The sequence below is a fragment of the Heterodontus francisci genome, chromosome 1 (genome assembly GCF_036365525.1).
Source record: "Heterodontus francisci isolate sHetFra1 chromosome 1, sHetFra1.hap1, whole genome shotgun sequence".
NCBI lineage: Eukaryota > Metazoa > Chordata > Chondrichthyes > Heterodontiformes > Heterodontidae > Heterodontus > Heterodontus francisci.
Genome location: NC_090371.1, coordinates 13,624,712 through 13,643,230, shown reverse-complemented (window position 1 = coordinate 13,643,230; position 18,519 = coordinate 13,624,712). Strand labels below are relative to the sequence as shown.

The 18,519-nt window shown below is 45.3% G+C and overlaps 1 protein-coding gene across 2 annotated transcripts in view; it reads left to right on the top strand.

Annotated features, from left to right (window-relative positions):
- Nucleotides 1-801: 801 nt before the first annotated feature.
- The window catches only part of LOC137373843 (cytochrome P450 26B1-like), a 28,207-nt gene continuing 10,489 nt past the window's right edge, over nt 802-18,519 (top strand). The window contains exons 1-4 of one of the 2 annotated variants that reach the window (XM_068039417.1): nt 802-906; nt 1,329-1,533; nt 4,854-5,078; nt 16,159-16,434. In XM_068039417.1, coding sequence (XP_067895518.1) covers nt 1,330-1,533; nt 4,854-5,078; nt 16,159-16,434 — 705 coding nt within the window. In that variant the 5' untranslated portion in view covers nt 802-906; nt 1,329. Of the gene's footprint in view, nt 907-1,022; nt 1,534-4,853; nt 5,079-16,158; nt 16,435-18,519 lie in introns of those variants that run through there. The other variant, XM_068039333.1, reaches the window with a different exon arrangement.

The window sequence follows — 18,519 nt, the reverse complement described above, 5'->3', positions numbered from 1 at the left end:
AACTAAACACCGTCTTGTACCCTGTCTGCATCTACTGGGCATGTACCCCAGCTCGGAGCTGTGCAGAGAGCACTTCTCTCTCCTCTCTCTCTTCCTCTGTCCCCCCCGTTTCTCTCTCTGTCTCCCTCTTTCTCCTCTCTCCCTCTCTCTGTCTCCCTCTCTATGTCTGTATCTGCTTCTCTCTCCCCTCTGTCTCCCTCTCCCTTTCTCCCTTCTCTCCTCTCTATGTCCCTCTCTCTGTCCCTCTCCCTCGTCTTCTCTCTTATCTCCCTCTCTCACACTCACTGTGTCTGCCATCTCCAGTATAAGGAGGAACTCCGCCGTGCGATCAGTTAAATAATCTGAACGCATTAAATATATGAACAGGCGTGAATCTGCAGACATCCTGTGAATATACATCTCCAGACAGGATTATACAGAGAACAAGATGCTTGGTACATACATGTACATGTGGAATGTGCAGCTATATCTGTCAGAATGAATGCACGCCCGTTTGCATAGGTTTGTGGATATATTATATAGACGTGTGTGTGTGTGTGTGTGTGTGATTCTCCCTATTCTGATTGCGGTTGCTGTCTCTGTCTATCTGGCCCTTTTGCCCATTCTGGTCCAATAAATGAACACAGAAATTACAGAAAGATGCGGGAACTTAACAAGATGTTTAACTGTGAAAGGGACAAGGAGAGTATTGACGGCAGGGCTCTGATATTTAGCTGTCGCCTGACGGATCTGAACACGATTGCTCGCTTTAATAAAACACTTTCGAGAGTCTTAACCCGTGTATTTCTCCATGTGATCCAGGTCTGTCCTGCAACACGCGGATTGGAGGTGAGAGAGAAAGAGAAGCAAAGGAAAATAAGTGAGAATTAATCGGGGCGATTCTCCCTTTGAAACTCTGACTGAGAGGCAAGTTCAAGATTTGCACGTTTCGCCCCGGGTGCACGGAGACTCCTGAACTCGCCTCCGGAGGTTGCTCGAGCAGAGCTGGGTGGGAACGGCCACTGTTGTGGCACCTTGCCACGGTTTAAACCTTCCCCGCCTCTATATAGACACACACCAGGCGAACAGTGTGCAGGAAATCAGTCACTCAACTCACACATACACACACACTTCAAGACATCTCGGATCCCACATTCAGAGACCCTGTATGTATGTTTGTATATGTGTGTGTGGGGGGCAGAGATATTTAAGAGTGTATCAATAAATTACAAAAAAAAAGTTATTTTAATTTATTTTTGTTTGCAAAAAAAAGGGGGAAATATTTTTTCGTTCCCCCCCCCCCTCTCCTCCCTACTATCACCAACCTACTTTGTTGTTGTTGTTGCAAGGATGTTTTTGGGAGAGTTTGAACTGGTTTCAGCCGTAGCTACAGTAGCAGCTTGCCTAGTCTCTGTGCTGCTGCTGCTCGCTGTCTCCAGACAACTTTGGCAATTCCGTTGGACGGTGACCCGGGACAGAAGCTGCAATTTGCCGATCCCTAAGGGCTCCATGGGATTACCTCTGATCGGAGAAACATTCCACTGGCTGGTACAGGTGAGGTTATAACATCCAATTGTATATTCAGTGTGTATGTGTGTGTCATTACTGCTTAAGAAGGGGAAGAGGTGAGCTGATGCATGATGTTAAATCTCTCTGTGTAATTTGAATTTTTGCTTTAATCATCTATATATATATATATATATTTAAAAATCCAAATTTCTTACACGTGAGAACTTAAATATCTGAGCTCATGCACAGGGACACGGTGTCTATTGAGTTCCCGCTAACTTCCACTGTGTGTCAGTGGGGGCTCAAGTCTCTTATTGTGGGGCCCACCTTAAAACATTTAAATGCCATTATTGCAAGTTTTCCAAGTTACTGCAGAAAGGAACTTGCCACATGTCTAAATCGCACGAGTTTCGAGATAGTCAATTAATCGGTGAACCCTAGACGACCCCTTTTAATTATTTGGATGGGGGGGGGGGGGGGGTGTTAAGATATTAATGGGATAGAGCTCAGATGAAAGGTTTTTGCAGTTATGCCTGTGTTGGGGGTTAAAATCTGCAGCCGTGCTGCTATTTCTAAAATAAGATTCACCCATAACTAAATATTCAAAAGAATTTTGGAATGGGTTGATGTAAAACTTCTGGAGAGGGGAGTTGGAAATCCGGGTTTACAACAGGAGCAGGCTCTTTAACCCAGGTTGAACTGGCACGGATGATGACCTGTTGAAAGGTTGCAGTCATAGTCCAGACACTGACCCGTCCCCTTTTCAGCAGGTCTCTCCCTGCTCGACCTCCTGTATATTGTTGAGAATCTCAGTTCCCTCTCCTTCTGTCTGTCTGTCTAATGGAAAAAAACGTTGCTTTTGCCGCCGAGAAACAAACATAGATTATTCTCTTGCAAGCGATTGTCAATCTTCAGACTCTGCATGCGGACCCATGTATGTATGTGAGTGTGGACATGTGTGTGTGTATATATATAAATAGCTCCATATGCTGACACACACACACATGTAGTTATGAACATGTATGTAGATTTCCATTATGTCTTATTATTTATATGCTTATATAAATTCAAATGTATATAATTTTCGGGACGGTTCAGTTTATATAAAGGCAGCGTGTAGTTATCATTGGTCCCGCTCATAACTCAATTCGCTAAGGGCAGGGGTAGGAGGTAGGTGAGGGTATAACTGCCTCTGGGTTAGAGAGAGGAATGTGGGAGGTGGGGGAATTTGTCAAGGTTCCTAATTACTCTTTCGCACCCCCCTCTCCCCCCACGCACACACACTCCCCCATTTGTTGGATGGTGCGAATGTGAGCAGGAGGAGGCGGTCAGGCTTTGGCGTGAAGGTTCCCACAGTCAAATAGCCCGCTGGCAGCGGCAAGGGAGACCGGCTGCTACTTGTTGGTGTAGGGTGGGGAATATGTGTGAGTGTAAGGTAGTGAGGGTCTGGTAACTGCGAAGCCTAACTCACTAACACGAGGTGAAGTGTATCCACGTGTATATGGGAGACTAGGTATAAATCCAACTACACTACTCTTTAGATATAAATCTGAGTGTTAGACTGTATGTTTCCATGCACTCCGGGGTACTGTCTGAATAACCCAAGCCTGGGCGGTAAGCGATTCGAGAGGTAAACTAACCTGGGGCGACCTTAAACACACTGACAATCTCATTCATTCATCCAGAATGAGGGAGAATTTTGTTTTACACAGAGGTACGGGACGCCTCCCGCTCCGTGTCCAGTCGTTCTGTTAAAATACTAATTTTTACTGTAAACTGGTCTGAACTTCCTCTACATAAAGCATTCTTTGTCCCTGGGTGGAAATGTATCAATAACCCTTTATTTAAGCACAAAGAGAGCTGTAATCATATTTATTGAGATCAGGCCAGTAATTGCGTTAAAAGCCACGATTACCCAGATAATCTCTCAAATTTGGTTTAATAAGATTTATCGGATGGTCCTCATTATACACAAAGCAAATACTGCAGGGGCTGGGGAGAGGTGAGTCTGTGTGCGAGAGTGAGACTTGGACACGCGTGTTGTGTGCGTGTGAGAGAGCGAGATATACAGAGAGAAACAGAGATAGAGTGAGCGAGAGAGAGAGGCAGTGAGAGACAGAGAAAGAGCGAGAGATAGTGTGTGAGAGAGACAGAGTGAGAGACAAAGAAAGAGAGAGAAACAGAGAGACAGGGACAGAGTCAAACAGAGCGAGACAGCGAGAGGAGCGAAACAGCAAAAGAAGAGAGAAAAGAGACAGACAAATCGAGAGACGGTGAGAGTGCGAGAACAAAGAGGGAGGGAGACATATATAGAGAAAACGAAAGAGACAGTGAGTGGGAGAGAGAGTCAGAGAGAGGAAATCTGAGAGAGAGTCTAAATGATAGTAAGAGAAGCTGAGGGAGAGAGAATCTGGGAGAGAGTCTGAGGTAGATTTGAAGCTGAGAAAAAAGGGATTCTGAGAGGAGAGAACCAGTGAAAGAGACAGGGAGAAAACCTGAGACAGCAAGAATCTGACCGATAGGGATTCTGAGAAAGGGTGAGATTCTGAGAGATAGTCGAGAATCTGAAAGACACACAAGGAGATAATCTGAGAGAGAATCTGAGAGAGATAGCCAGGGAGAATTTGCGAGACAGAAAGGATGTGAGAGCGAGAGTGAAGGAGAATCCTGACCACAGTGGACAGGACTGCCAATACCTCATACATTTGTTCCTGTGCTTCCAGTATTCTTCTTTCCATAGCTGGCTCTCGGAGTTCTGCATTGATGTCCTGTTGAGCAGAGCTTGGAGACGAGGGTGTCTCCAGTGCCTATTCTCTCCAGCTGTCCCTGTCCCCAGTGGTTGCTCCTGCTCACTTGTGCTGTGAGACTCACCAGATGCTGGCATTGTATAACATGACTATGTGCCACTCTCTATGCTGGTGTCTGCAATGAAAACATGAAACACTTTCCCATACTGGTAGATATAGAACAACAGCTAAAGTTTCACAGTCAGATGTTACAGTCTCTCGAGTGGGATTTGAACCCATCACCTTCTAACTCAGAGTAGTCAGTAAGAGCAACTGATCTATAACAGGTAAAAGAGAGTCAGAAATGGAGAAGGAGAGAATGGCCAGGAAAAATTTACAGCACTGTCGGGAAAGAGCAGGGGAATGGGATTAATTAGATAGCTCTTTCAAAGAGCTGGCATCGGCATGATGAGCCGAATGGCCTCCTCTTGCACTGTTCTATGTTAATGGATGAGGAGGAGGGGTGGGTAGTGTCTAATCACGATGCTTAGGCATCACAAACATGTGAGTTTGCCTTGATGGACCTGGTGATCTTTTCTGATTCTCTGATTTGTAATTTCTTTTCTCTCTTTGCGTTAGGGGTCCAGCTTCCACTCATCGAGACGTGAGAAGTATGGCAATGTGTTTAAGACGCACCTTCTGGGCCGCCCACTGATCCGTGTGACTGGCTCTGAGAATGTCAGGAAGATCCTGATGGGCGAGCACACCCTAGTGAGCAGCCAGTGGCCCCACAGTACTAGGATGCTGCTGGGCTCTACCAGCCTGGTCAACTCCGTCGGTGACATCCATCGCCACAAGAGGAAGGTGAGCATTTAAAAGGGCAATGGTAACCCCCTCCTCCTTAAAGGGACATCACCTCTTATTGTAGGAATTTGGGAAGACTGAATCTTCTGTCTTTGGTCCTCATTCCAAACTCTGTTCCCTAGCTAACAATTCCATCCCTCTACCTGGCAAATGTCTGAGACTAAACCAGGCTGTTTGCAACCTTGGTGTCATATTTAACCCTCAGATGAGCTTCTGGACACATATTTGCACCATCACGAAGACCGCCTATTTCCACTTCCATAACATCTCCGGACTTCACCCTGTCTCAGCTCATCTGCTGCTGATATCCTCATTCATGCCTTTGTTACCTCTAGACTCGACCATTCCAATGGACTCCTGGCTGGTCTCTCACATTCTACCCTCTGTAAACTTGAGGCCATCCAAAACTCTGCTGCCCGCGTCCTAACTCGCACCAAGTCCCATCCCTATCACCCTGTGCTCACTGACCTACATTGGCTCCTGGTCAAGCAACACCTTGATTTTAAAATTCTCATCCTTGTTTTCAAATCCTTCCATGGCCTCGCCCCTCCCTATCTCTGTAATCTCCTCCAGCCCCACAACTCTCCGAGATATCTCTGCTCCTGCAATTCTGGCCTTTTGAGCATCTCTGATTTTAATAACTCCACCATTGGTGGCCATGTCTTTAGTTGCCTAGGCCCCGAGCTCTGGAATTCCCTCCCTAAATCTCTCTGTCTCTCCACCTCGCTTTCCTCCTTTAAGACAATCCCTAAATCTTTGGCCAAGCTTTTGGTCATCTGACCTAATATCTCCTTATGTGGCTTGGTGTCATATTTTGTTTTATAATGTTCCTGTGAAGCACCTTGGGACATTTTATTATGTTAAAGGTGCTATATAAATACAAGTTGTTGGTGTTGTTGTTGAAAATTGCTTGGCCAAAAAAAACCAGAGCATCATCTAGCCCATCTTGATAATGGCATTAGACAACCATAATGACTGATCATTACAAATAACATCTATCATTAGTCTCCTTGTCAATATTTATCCCTTAATCAACATGACTGAAGAAAACACAGATGAACTTCTCAACATCGCAATGTTCTTTGTGGGAGCTTCCTGTGCACAAGCTGGCTGCCATGTTTCCTACATTACAAGAGTGACTGCTCTTCAAAACTACTTAATTGGCTGTAAAGCGCTTTGGGATGTCCTGAGTTCATGAAAGGCGCAATATCAGTGCAAGTCATTCCTTCCTACATTATAAAACCCAGGAATGAGGTGAGGAAAACCCCAGTGGTGAAAAGCTTTGGAAACCGTAGGTCACCTCTTCCTCTCAAGCACATTACCAAATGTCACGTCTCAAATTATCCATTTACTATATCCAAAAATATTATTTTCTGAAAGAATTCTAGCACATTTGGATTTGGATCATTCAATGACTTCCACGCTCTCCCTGTGTTGTTTAAATAAAACTCCTTAAAGTAGAAGTGTTTAAAAGTGGATGTTTCCCAAATCAGTCTATACAATTCCAGTAAAGATACCTTAAAGGAAACACCACCTTGTCACGTGACCATTACACCATAATGACACATTGCTCTCCCAGCCAACCTCCATCTTTCACTTTGCCTAAACCTGAGTGCATCTGAAACTCTGTTTCCTAACTCATACCGAGTCCTGTTCCTATGCTTGCTGATCTACACTGGCCCACCAATGCCTCAATTTAAAAATCCCCATCCTCGTGTTCAAATCCCTCCATAGCCACACCCCTCCCTATCTCTGTAACCTCCTCGAGCCCCTCTGCACTTCTCCTCTTGCACATTTCTAATTTTCATCGCTCCAGCACTGAGGGTTGTGCCTTCAGCTGCCTGGGCCCTAAGTCTGGAACACCCTCCTTAAACCACTCCATCACTTTACCTCACTTTCCTCCTTTAAGACAGACGCTCCTTAAAACTTACCTCTTTGAGCAACTTTTGGTCATCTGCCTCATGTCCTTATGTGGCTTAGTGTCATATTTTGTTTTATAATGCCTCTCTGAAGCACCTTTGTATGTTAAAGGTACTATATAAGTACAAGTTGTTATTGCTTTTGTTGCTGCTGGGATCTTACTGTTCTCAAATTGGATGTTGCATGTCCAACATTACAATCGTGATTACACTTCAAAAAGTACTTAATTGGCTGCAAAGCGATCCTGAGGTCACAAAAGGCCCTATAGGAATTCAGAAGATAAGCAAGGAACAAGACACAGTTCTGAGCTCCTGGGAAAGAATATGCTGGACTAGGAGTCAGGTTGATGTCAGCATGGTGAAGATGAAGGTGGGAAGAAGGAAAAGCGGGAGACTTTTTGCAGAGAGAAGAGCAGGAAAAGGGATAAAAGTTGGACAGGAGGAGTTGATCAGCAGTAACCGGAGGTATTCCTGTCGTTTTACTGCGCCTCCCTCAGCTTCATTTATATAGCATCCATTACACTGGTAGCCAATTATCTGATGCATAACCTATTGTTTATATTCCCCTCCACCACCACATTTTATTTCTTTTATGGGAGGTGGGCAACACTGGCAAAGCCAACTCTTGATGCCCAGCCCTGAACAACTGACAGTCTTGCTAGGCCAGTTCAGAGGGCAGTTAAGAGTCAACAACATTGCTGTGGGTCTGGACTCACATGTAGACCAGGCCACGATGACCAGCTTTCAATTCCAGATTCTTTGTTACTAATTCATCGGTGGGATTTGAACCCATGTTTTATTCATTCATGGGATGTGGGTGTCGCTGGCCAGGCAAGCATCCCTAATTGCCCTTGAGAAGGTGGTGGTGAGCTGCCTTCTTGAACCGCTGCACTCCATGTGGGGTAGGTACACCCACAGTGCTGTTAGGAAGGGAGTTCCAGGATTTTGACCCAGCGACAGTGAAGGAACGGCGATATAGTTCCAAGTCAGGGGAACTTAGTGGTGGTGTTCCCATGCATTTGCTGCCCTTGTCCTTCTAGTTGGTAGAGGTCGCGGGTTTGGAAGGTGCTTCGAAGGAGCCTTGGTGAATTGCTGAAGTGCATCTTGTAGATGGTACACACTGCTGCCACTGTGCGTCGTGGTGAAGAGAGTGATTATTTGTAGGCGGGTTGCCAATCAAGCGGGCTGCTTTGTCCTGGATGGTGTCGAGCTTCTTGAGTGTTGTTGGAGCTGCACCCATCCAGGCAAGTGGAGAGTATTCCATCACACTCCTGACTTGTGCCTTGTAGATGTCCCCACAGCATTGATCTGGGCTTTTGCTTTATTAGTTAAGGACATTATCACTGTGCCACCATCACCCATGATTAATTACTAGCAACATAATTGTTGCTTGAGTTCATTTACACTGTTCACTTCCATGGCCTTCCATGATGGCACACATCCCTCAAGCAGGTCTTCCACACGTTACATAGAGAGGACAGTGCAGAAACAGGTCATCAGCCCAACAGGTCCAATTCTGGTGTTTTTGCTCCACAGCATCTTCCTCCCACCCTATTTCATCTCACCCAAGTAACACATCCTTCTATTCCCTTCTCCCTCATGTGTTTATTTACTTTTCCCTTTAACTGAACTGTACCTTATGAGGTAATTCATTAACTATTTCTCTTCTCGTTTTAGTTAGGCCAGCTCTATGAATCTTTTTCATACAACTTCCTCTTCCTGTTTAGATAAATTTATCTTGTTTCATACACCTCATGATACATGTCCTTCTTAAACATTTTGTAGTATTGATTTCAATCTAACGCTATTGCTCAGACTACCTCCACCACCCATAGCAAGGGTATGTGGGACACGTGGGCAGTGTAGATACCTTCACGATCCAGGTCATGCTCAATGCACCTTGTTGAGCAACACAAATGGGGGTCAACCGCCTCAATCCAATTCCACCTAATTTGGACACAAAAACAATCTAACTCAGCACAATTTGACTAAACCCAACTTGAGTCAGCCCAATCAAGCATGATTCAACCCAACCAAAGCCAATTTAATCAACCCAACCCAACCCAGCTCAATCAACACAACTCAACGTAACTGAACCTAACCCAACTTAACACAATTCAACCCATCCAATGCAATGCGATTGGACCTGACTCAATTTAATACAATTCAACTAACCCACCTCAACTGAATCTAGGGCAACACTATTCATCCACGTCAATGCGATTGAATCTAATCCAACTCAATTTACATGCTTTGCAAAGTTAGTTACAAAAGTTATTGTCCAATTAATAGTTTCTCTGAAATGGATGAATTAACAACATACACAAAAATAAATGAAGCTCAGAGTGTGCGAACTCTGGACCTTAAAGAATTCGATTGGCTTTAAAGATCACAGAGTTTTAGCATAGTTTCTAGACATGTTTCTCTTTAGTGGTTTTCAGCTAAGAGTAGAGTTTTTGAGTACTCTGCCTCATAATGAAAACTTTCTCATCATCTTTCTGTTCACTATTCGGATTAACAGATTGATGGTAAACCAGCTCATAAAGAATTTGTCACTGTCTCCATGGATTCTTTTGAATGTTTCCTTATTAGTGACTCAATCACCCTCTGCCCTCTCTGGATCTCACTCTCTTCCCAATCTCAATCTTTTATCCCCTACCAAACGTTCTCACCTTTTCTCTTGGAGGCTCATACATGTGTTCAGTGGGTCCCAAGTGACCATTGTTTGTGCATAAACAACTGGACAGTTGGTGTCAACAGGATATTCAACTAGTAAAGCATCACAGCTGATCCCATTCCTCCTCTTGCTTCATACACACTTTCCAATTGGAGCAAAGGCTTAGGGATTGGGTACAGGAAACTTGACCAGTTTTCCCTTTCTTCGTTTGTGCATACTGAGGCCAACTATCATTCCACTGACATGAATTTACTCAGCACTGGGTTGGGGCAGGGGTGAGGGGGGTGGGGTGGGGTGGTGAGTGGGGGGTGGAAGGGGTGTGGGGGCAGCTGTTGGTGGTGTGGGCAGTAAAGCTTGGACATTCTTGTTCCATATGGCTCAGTTGTTCATTAACAAGCTCTCTTAACAGACAAGCCATCATAGACTTGATCTCTACACCAAAGGCAAAATACTGCAGATGCTGGAGATCTGAAATAAAAACAGAAAGCGCTGGAAATACTCAGCCGGTCTGGCAGCAGCTGTGGAGAGACAAACAGAGTTAACGTTTCAGTTCGATGACCATTCATCAGATCTGGTTTGTTGTGTCTGAATGGCATATGACAATAGGTTTCACCTGCTGAGTATTTCCAGCATTTTCGGTCTTTATCAAAGATTTCCCTCTCTCTATTTCTCCTTGATCCTTGCGCTCTCTTTTCCTTGATTTTATCTGATATGAGCACAGATGATATCTTCAATGGTTGCATTTCCGATTGACACTAGTACCTGGTTAAACCTGTTTTTTAAATGGTGCATGCTTAAGTGCTGGGGAGAGTATTGATTGAGGAACCAATAACTGTAAACCCTCAGAAAAACAAACCTTTGAGTGTGTGCCTCTGTTAAGAATACATAATATTATCCAGATTTCAATGAAATATTACACAGCATGAAGTTCAAAGCTATCAATGAGCTGCTTAAGGACACAAACTGGGGCCTTAAATATGAAGTTTAAATCCATATTCTTATTGACTCTAATTCAAGTATGGATACTGAGATAGAATTAGCCTGCACGGAGTCTAAAGAACGGCCCTTGTGAAACCTTTTGACAGTAGAAACCACTGTGTTATAGGCAATACAGCAAATACAACCCAGGGGTTGTGGAGGGGTGGGGGTGGGGGGGCGGGGAGCCGGTGGGGGGGGCACTCACGAGTGGCATGATGGCTATATTTGGAATCCCCGGTACTCAGAGCCAGACTCATTTCCCGTGCTGCTATTTTCTTTGTAAAACTGCAATGGTGTCAAAGTTTCAGCAGAGGGTGCAATGGCAGCACAGCACACATGGAGGAGCTGCTGCATCAGGTACCAGGCTCAGCGTTGGCTTTGAGCTGACAAGGAAGCAAATCCCCCATCAATCATGTGAAGAGAACCTAGCAAAACATACGAACATGCGAATTAGGAGCAGGAGTAGGCCATTCCGACCCTATGAGCCTGCTCCGTCATTTATTAAGATCTTGGCTGATCCGATTGCAGCCTCGATTACTTTCCCGCCTACCCCGATAACCTTTGACTCCCTTGTTAGTCAATAATTTAACCACTTCTGCCTTAAAAATATTCCTGCACTGCTCTCCGGGGAAGAGAGTACCGAAGACTCACAACCCTCCGAGAGAAAATATTTCTCCTCGTCTCCGCCTTAAATGGGAGACCCCTTATTTTTAAACTGTGTCCCCTAGTTCTAGTCTCTCCCACAAGGGGAAACATCCTTTCAACATCCACCCTGTCAAGTCCCCTCAGGATCTTATGTTTCAATAAGATCACCTCTCGTTCTTCTAAACTCCAGTGGATACAGACCCAACCTGTCCAACCTCTCTTCATAAGATAACCCCACCTCCATCCCAGGTATCAGTTGAGTGGACTGTCTCTGAAGTGCCTCTAATGCATTTATACCCTTTCTTAAATAAAGAGACCAAACTGTACACAGTACTCCAGATGTGGTCTCACCAATACCCTGTACAACTGTCGCAAAACATCCCTACTTTTATATTCCATTCCCCTTGCAATAAACAACATTCCATTTGCCTTCCTAACCATTTGCTGTATCTGCATATCAACCTTTTGTGATTCATGTACCAGGACACACAGATCCCTCTGTACCTCAGAGTTCTGCAATTTCTCTACGCTTAAATAATATGCTGTTTTACTATTCTTCCTGTCAAAGTGGGTAAGTTCACATTTTTCCACATTATACTCCATTTGCAAAATTTTTGCCCACTCACTTAACCTATCTATATCCCTTTGCAGACTCCTTATATCCTCTTCACAGAGCAGGATTTGAAGAAATGATCTATTATAAAAATGCATCAAATTTATGAAATTGACTCTTCCTTTACCTCAGAATCTCACGGCACAGTGGCGCAGTGGTTAGCACCGCAGCCTCACAGCTCCAGGGACCTGGGTTCGATTCTGGGTACTGCCTGTGTGGGGTTTGCAAGTTCTCCCTGTGTCTGTGTGGGTTTTCCCTGGGTGCTCTGGTTTCCTCCCACAGCCAAAAAACTTGCAGGTGATAGGTAAATTGGCCATTGTAAATTGCCCCTAGTGTAGGTAGGTGGTAGGGAATATGGGATTACTATAGGGTTAATATAAATGGGTGGTTGTTGGTTGGCACAGACTCGGTGGGCCGAAGGGCCTGTTTCAGTGCTGTATCTCTAATAATAAATAAGGAGGCCATTCGGCCCAGCGTGCCTGTACCAGCTCTTTGAAAGAGCATTCCAATTAGTCCCACTCCTCCCTGCTCTTTCCCCATAGCCCTGCCATTGTTTCAAATATTTATTCCCTTTTGAAGGGCATTGAATTGAATTGATGGGAATTGGCTTAATAATTTCAATTGTGAATTCAGAAAAAAAATGATAAAATCATTTATTTTTCTCCCCAAGGTTTCCCTCCATCCTCCTTGAAGGCAATGACTCTTACCAGGGTGCGGTTCTGTGGGTGTTGCCAGCTTGATGATATTGACGCTAATGGCCACTCTATGCGTGTGGGGCTGGACAGTGGGCGCTGGCAGGATATTCAGCTACTGGAGCATCACAGCTCAGTCTCATCTTTGAGGCAGCCAACATTTGTACCAGTGTGGTCTGCAGAAAGTGGGGTCGTTAAATAGCGAGTGGAGATCAGGGGGAAATGCTGATTTCACCTCTCTCCCCTGAGCTGAGGGGTGGGGGTTGAGGCGGGAGGTAGTGTGTGAGGAACTGAGGCCAGTTGTAGTATCTTCCACCCATGCCATCCTTGGCTGTTCCTAGACTGAACAGGGCAGTAACACAGCAGTAGCTGCAGTTACCCATTTAAATCTTCCAGTGAATGAGAATAAATACACTGAATGTCAGAGTGGTGATGGTGTGTCATTATGTTATTATGGCAGCTGTGGCTCGGTCGGGAGCAGTCTCACCTGTGAGTCAGTAGATCACTCCAGAGACTTGGGCCCTAAATCTGGTGCTGCCACTCCCAGTGCGGTGCTGACAGACGGCTGCACTGTCAGCAGTGCTGTCAGTTGGATGAGATGTTTAACCAAAGCTCCACCTATCCCTGCAGGCAGATGTGGCCCTATGTGGAAGAAGAGCAGGGGAATTCTCCCTAGCGCCCTGCCCAATAATTATCCCTCGATCAACATCACTAAAAACAGATGATCTGGTCATTTATCTCATTGCTGCTTTTGGGAGCTTGCTGTGTGCCTACCTACATTACAACACTGACAACATGTCAAAAGCTCTTTGGGATGTTCTGAGTGTATGAGAGGTGCTTTATAAATACAAGTCTTTCTTTTACATGTTCTCGTATTTTTAACATAAGGATCAGAGACCCAGCGCTCACAAGTCCCGATGCTGAATTCTGACAACTATATTGCAAGTGATTGTAACTGAGTAATACATTTCTTGCACTGCAATATTCCACTCCCCATGCATCCTGCAGTCTTGTATGAGCGAAGTATTTCCAAATCGGTTCTCTAATGCTTAGAGTGTAAACCTGGATGAATATTCAGTCTGCTCGATAATCTTGACTGTGCTCATTTCCCCGAGGACCACAGCTCAGAATCTCTCCTTCTCCATCTCTCTCTCCTTGTGAGGGCAGTGTGCACAGTCATCAGTCAGAGTTTGCAAGGTGCAAGTATTCATTACAATACAGTGGAAGCTCACAGCATGTGATATTACAAACCTACAGCATGCTACACTGCGACTACAGACGTTATATTGTAGGCCTGTAGTTTGTTACACTGCGAGACTGCAGTGCGTTGTATTACAAGCCTGCAGTGTGTTACACTACCAGTACATAGCAACTTACACTGCGAGAATTCACAATGGCCGTGGTACATCATGGTACCATAATATGGTGCTCCCAATAGTGTGCAGGAGTGTCTGCATTTTACCAGTCCTGTCATTTGTAACCTTTGCCAGATGTTCCTCTGTCCCTGATTCACGGTACATGTCTGACCATCACTGAAATCAGGCGTTGATTCCCCAAAGCTCCTGCACATTATAGAGTCACTGTAAATTAAATACTTTGACACAGAATATAGAGCCAGCGTTATAATTGAGAAAAATAGGATTGAATAACTGCAGAAGGGATGGTGGAGCCAGACTGAGGCTAAAAGGGAACCTGGATATTATTTAAACAGTAGACAGCTGAAAGAGAATTATATAAATGTGAAGAAACGGGGCCAGGAAAATCTTACCTATTCCTAGACCAGGAAAACCACCTCCACTGAGGCTGTTTTTAAAGGTCAGGAGCTGGATTGTTCCATTACCCTCCGAGTCTGAGTGCTCCCAATGTACGGTCTCTCCGCCGTTTCCATTCTCCCCTATAAACAATGACTGATTCACATCAGAATTAGCTCTTAGTTATGCGTCAGGAAAGTAAAAAAACATTTGGCCAAAAATTCCAACCATTTTTGATGCATTTACCAACCTACCCACATTCTCACCGTATTTCTCAATCCCTGCTCACCAGATACCTTAATCCCTCGTCACTGTATCCCTCAAGCCCTCCTCACTGTGTCCCTTAGTCACTCCTCACTGAATCCCTCAATCCCTTTCACCGAATCCCTCAATCCCTTTCACTAAATCCCTCAATCCCTCCTCACTGTATCCCTCAAACCCTCCTCGCCATATCCCTCAAACCCTCCTCACTGAATCCCTCAATTCCTCCTCACTGTATCCCTCAAACCCTCCTCACCATATCCCTCAATCCCTCCTCACTGTATCCCTCAATCCCTCCTCACTGTATCCCTCAAACCCTCCCCACTGTATCCCTCAATCCCTTTTCACTGTATCCCTCAAACCTTCCTCACCATATCCCTCAATCCCTCCTCACTGAATCCCTCAATCCCTCCTCACTGTATCCCTCAAATCCTCCTCACTGTATCCCTCAATCCCTCCTCACTGTATCCCTCAAACCCTCCTCACCATATCCCTCAATCCCTCCTCACTGAATCCCTCAATCCCTCCTCACTGTATCCCTCAAATCCTCCTCACTGTATCCCTCAATCGCTCCTCACTATATCCCTCAAAACCTCCTCACCATATCCCTCAATCCCTCCTCACTGAATCCCTCAATCCCTCCTCACCGTATCCCTCAATCCCTCTTCTGTATCCCTCAAATCCTCCTCACTGTATCCCTCAATCCCTCCTCACTGTATCCTTCAAACCCTCCTCACTGTATCCCTCAATCCTTCCTCTGTATCCCTCAATCCCTCCTCACTGTATCCCTCAACCCCTCCTCACTGTGTCCCTTAATCTTTCCTCACAAAATCACTCAATCCCACCTCATTTTATCCTCAATCCCTCCTCACTGGATCCCTCAATCTCTCCTCACCGAATCCCTCAATCCCTCCTCATCATATTGCTCAATTCCCCATCACCATACCCCTCACCACAGGAGGAAGGGAGCAGTGAAGGTGTTGAGACAGTTCACTGTCTGGGGGTATGAGTAGTTTAGTGGTTCTGCTGTTGGATTAATAATCCAATAATGTAGGAGTGTTCAAATCCCGGCACAGAAATATGAGCGTTTTAACTCAGTTTAAGAAAAAAGATGAAAACAAAAGGCTTAATAAAATAAGCAAGATATATCCCCATTCAGTAGTGCTTATAGTGTTTAGTATTTACAACGGTGAACTTTGAAGTTAATGTGTGAGAGCATTTAACAAAGCGGTGATTAAACTTTATCCCGTCTCCTCATATCATGGACTAGTCTCAGTAAAAGTGACCATCAACCTGTCAGATTGTCATAAAAACCCTAACTGGTTTACTAATGTCCTTTAAGGCAGGAAACCTGATGACTTTAGCCAGTCTGGGCCTCTATGTGACTCCAGTCCCACCCCAACGAAATGAACTCTTAACAATCTCTGAATTAGCCTCACACAACACTCACTTGAATCAAACTGGGCAATAAATGCTGGCCTTGCCAGTGACACCCACACAGAGAGAATGAATTAAAATCTCCATTTATATGTTTCAATTCCCAGATCTTGGCCAAGGTTTTCAGCCACGATGCCCTGGAATGTTACCTTCCCAAGATCCAGCAAGCTATCCAGGATGGCATCCGAGACTGGAGCAGCAGTGGGGAACCCATTACAGTCTACCAGGAGGCCAAGAAACTGACCTTCCGCATTGCAGTCCGGGTCTTACTGGGGTTCCGTGTTTCCGAGAGTGAACTGAATCTACTGTCGGAAAGTTTCGAACAACTCGTCGCCAACCTCTTCTCCTTACCCCTTGACTTTCCGTTTAGTGGTTACAGAAAGGTAGGTCACTTAACATAGGCACTGCCTCAAAGACAGAGTCCCACAATCAAGTTTGACTGCATCTCTACTGATATTAATCCATCTCCCTCACACTGTCACTCAGTAACCCCTCTCCCCCAGCACCCTGTGTTACTGACTGTATCTCGACTGATGTTAATCCAGTTCCCTCACACTGTCACTCAGTAACCCCTCTCCCCTAGCACCCTGTGTTACTGACTGTATCTCGACTGATGTTAATCCAGTTCCCTCACACTGTCACTCAGTAACCCCTCTTTCCCCACGCCCTCTGTTACTGACTGGATCTCTACTGATATTAATCCAGTTCCCTCACACTGTCACTCAGTAACCCCTCTCCCCCAGCACCCTGTGTTACTGACTGTATCTCGACTGATGTTAATCCAGTTCCCTCACACTGTCACTCAGTAACCCCTCTTTCCTCACGCCCTCTGTTACTGACTGTATCTCTACTGATATTAATCCAGCTTCCTCACACTGTCACTCAGTAACCCCTCTCCCCCCCACGCCCTTTGTTACTGACTGTATCTCTACTGATGTTAATCCAGTTCCCTCACACTGTCACTCAGTAACCCCTCTTTCCTCACGCCCTCTGTTACTGACTGTATCTCTACTGATATTAATCCAGCTTCCTCACACTGTCACTCAGTAACCCCTCTTTCCTCACGCCCTCTGTTACTGACTGTATCTCTACTGATATTAATCCAGTTCCCTCACACTGTCACTCAGTAACCCCTCTTTCCCCACGCCCTCTGTTACTGACTGGATCTCTACTGATATTAATCCAGTTCCCTCACACTGTCACTCAGTAACCCCTCTTTCCTCACGCCCTCTGTTACTGACTGTATCTCTACTGATATTAATCCAGCTTCCTCACACTGTCACTCAGTAACCCCTCTTTCCCCACGCCCTCTGTTACTGACTGGATCTCTACTGATATTAATCCAGTTCCCTCACACTGTCACTCAGTAACCCCTCTTTCCTCACGCCCTCTGTTACTGACTGTATCTCTACTGATATTAATCCAGTTCCCTCACACTGTCACTCAGTAACCCCTCTCCCCTCACGCCCTTTGTTACTGACTGTATCTCTACTGATGTTAATCCAGCTTCCTCACACTGTCACTCAGTAACCCCTCTTTCCCCACGCCCTCTGTTACTGACTGTATCTCTACTGATGTTAATCCAGTTCCCTCACACTGTCACTCAGTAACCCCTCTCCCCTAGCACCCTGTGTTACTGACTGTATCTCGACTGATGTTAATCCAGTTCCCTCACACTGTCACTCAGTAACCCCTCTTTCCCCACGCCCTCTGTTACTGACTGGATCTCTACTGATATTAATCCAGTTCCCTCACACTGTCACTCAGTAACCCCTCTTTCCTCACGCCCTCTGTTACTGACTGTATCTCTACTGATATTAATCCAGTTCCCTCACACTGTCACTCAGTAACCCCTCTCCCCTCACGCCCTTTGTTACTGACTGTATCTCTACTGATGTTAATCCAGCTTCCTCACACTGTCACTCAGTAACCCCTCTTTCCCCACGCCCTCTGTTACTGACTGTATCTCTACTGATATTAATCCAGTTCCCTCACACTGTCACTCAGTAAACCCTCTCCCCTCACGCCCTTTGTTACTGACTGTATCTCTACTGATGTTAATCCAGCTTCCTCACACTGTCACTCAGTAAACCCTCTCCCCTCACGCCCTCTGTTACTGACTGTATCTCTACTGATATTAATCCAGTTCCCTCACACTGTCACTCAGTAAACCCTCTCCCCTCACGCCCTTTGTTACTGACTGTATCTCTACTGATATTAATCCAGTTCCCTCACACTGTCACTCAGTAACCCCTCTTTCCCCACGCCCTTTGTTACTGACTGTATCTCTACTGATATTAATCCAGCTTCCTCACACTGTCACTCAGTAACCCCTCTCCCCTCACGCCCTTTGTTACTGACTGTATCTCTACTGATGTTAATCCAGCTCCCTCACATTCGCAGTGTTTGCATTAATCAGATTGGATGTATAAATCCACTGAGATTTTAATGTGCGGGTGAGGACGTTG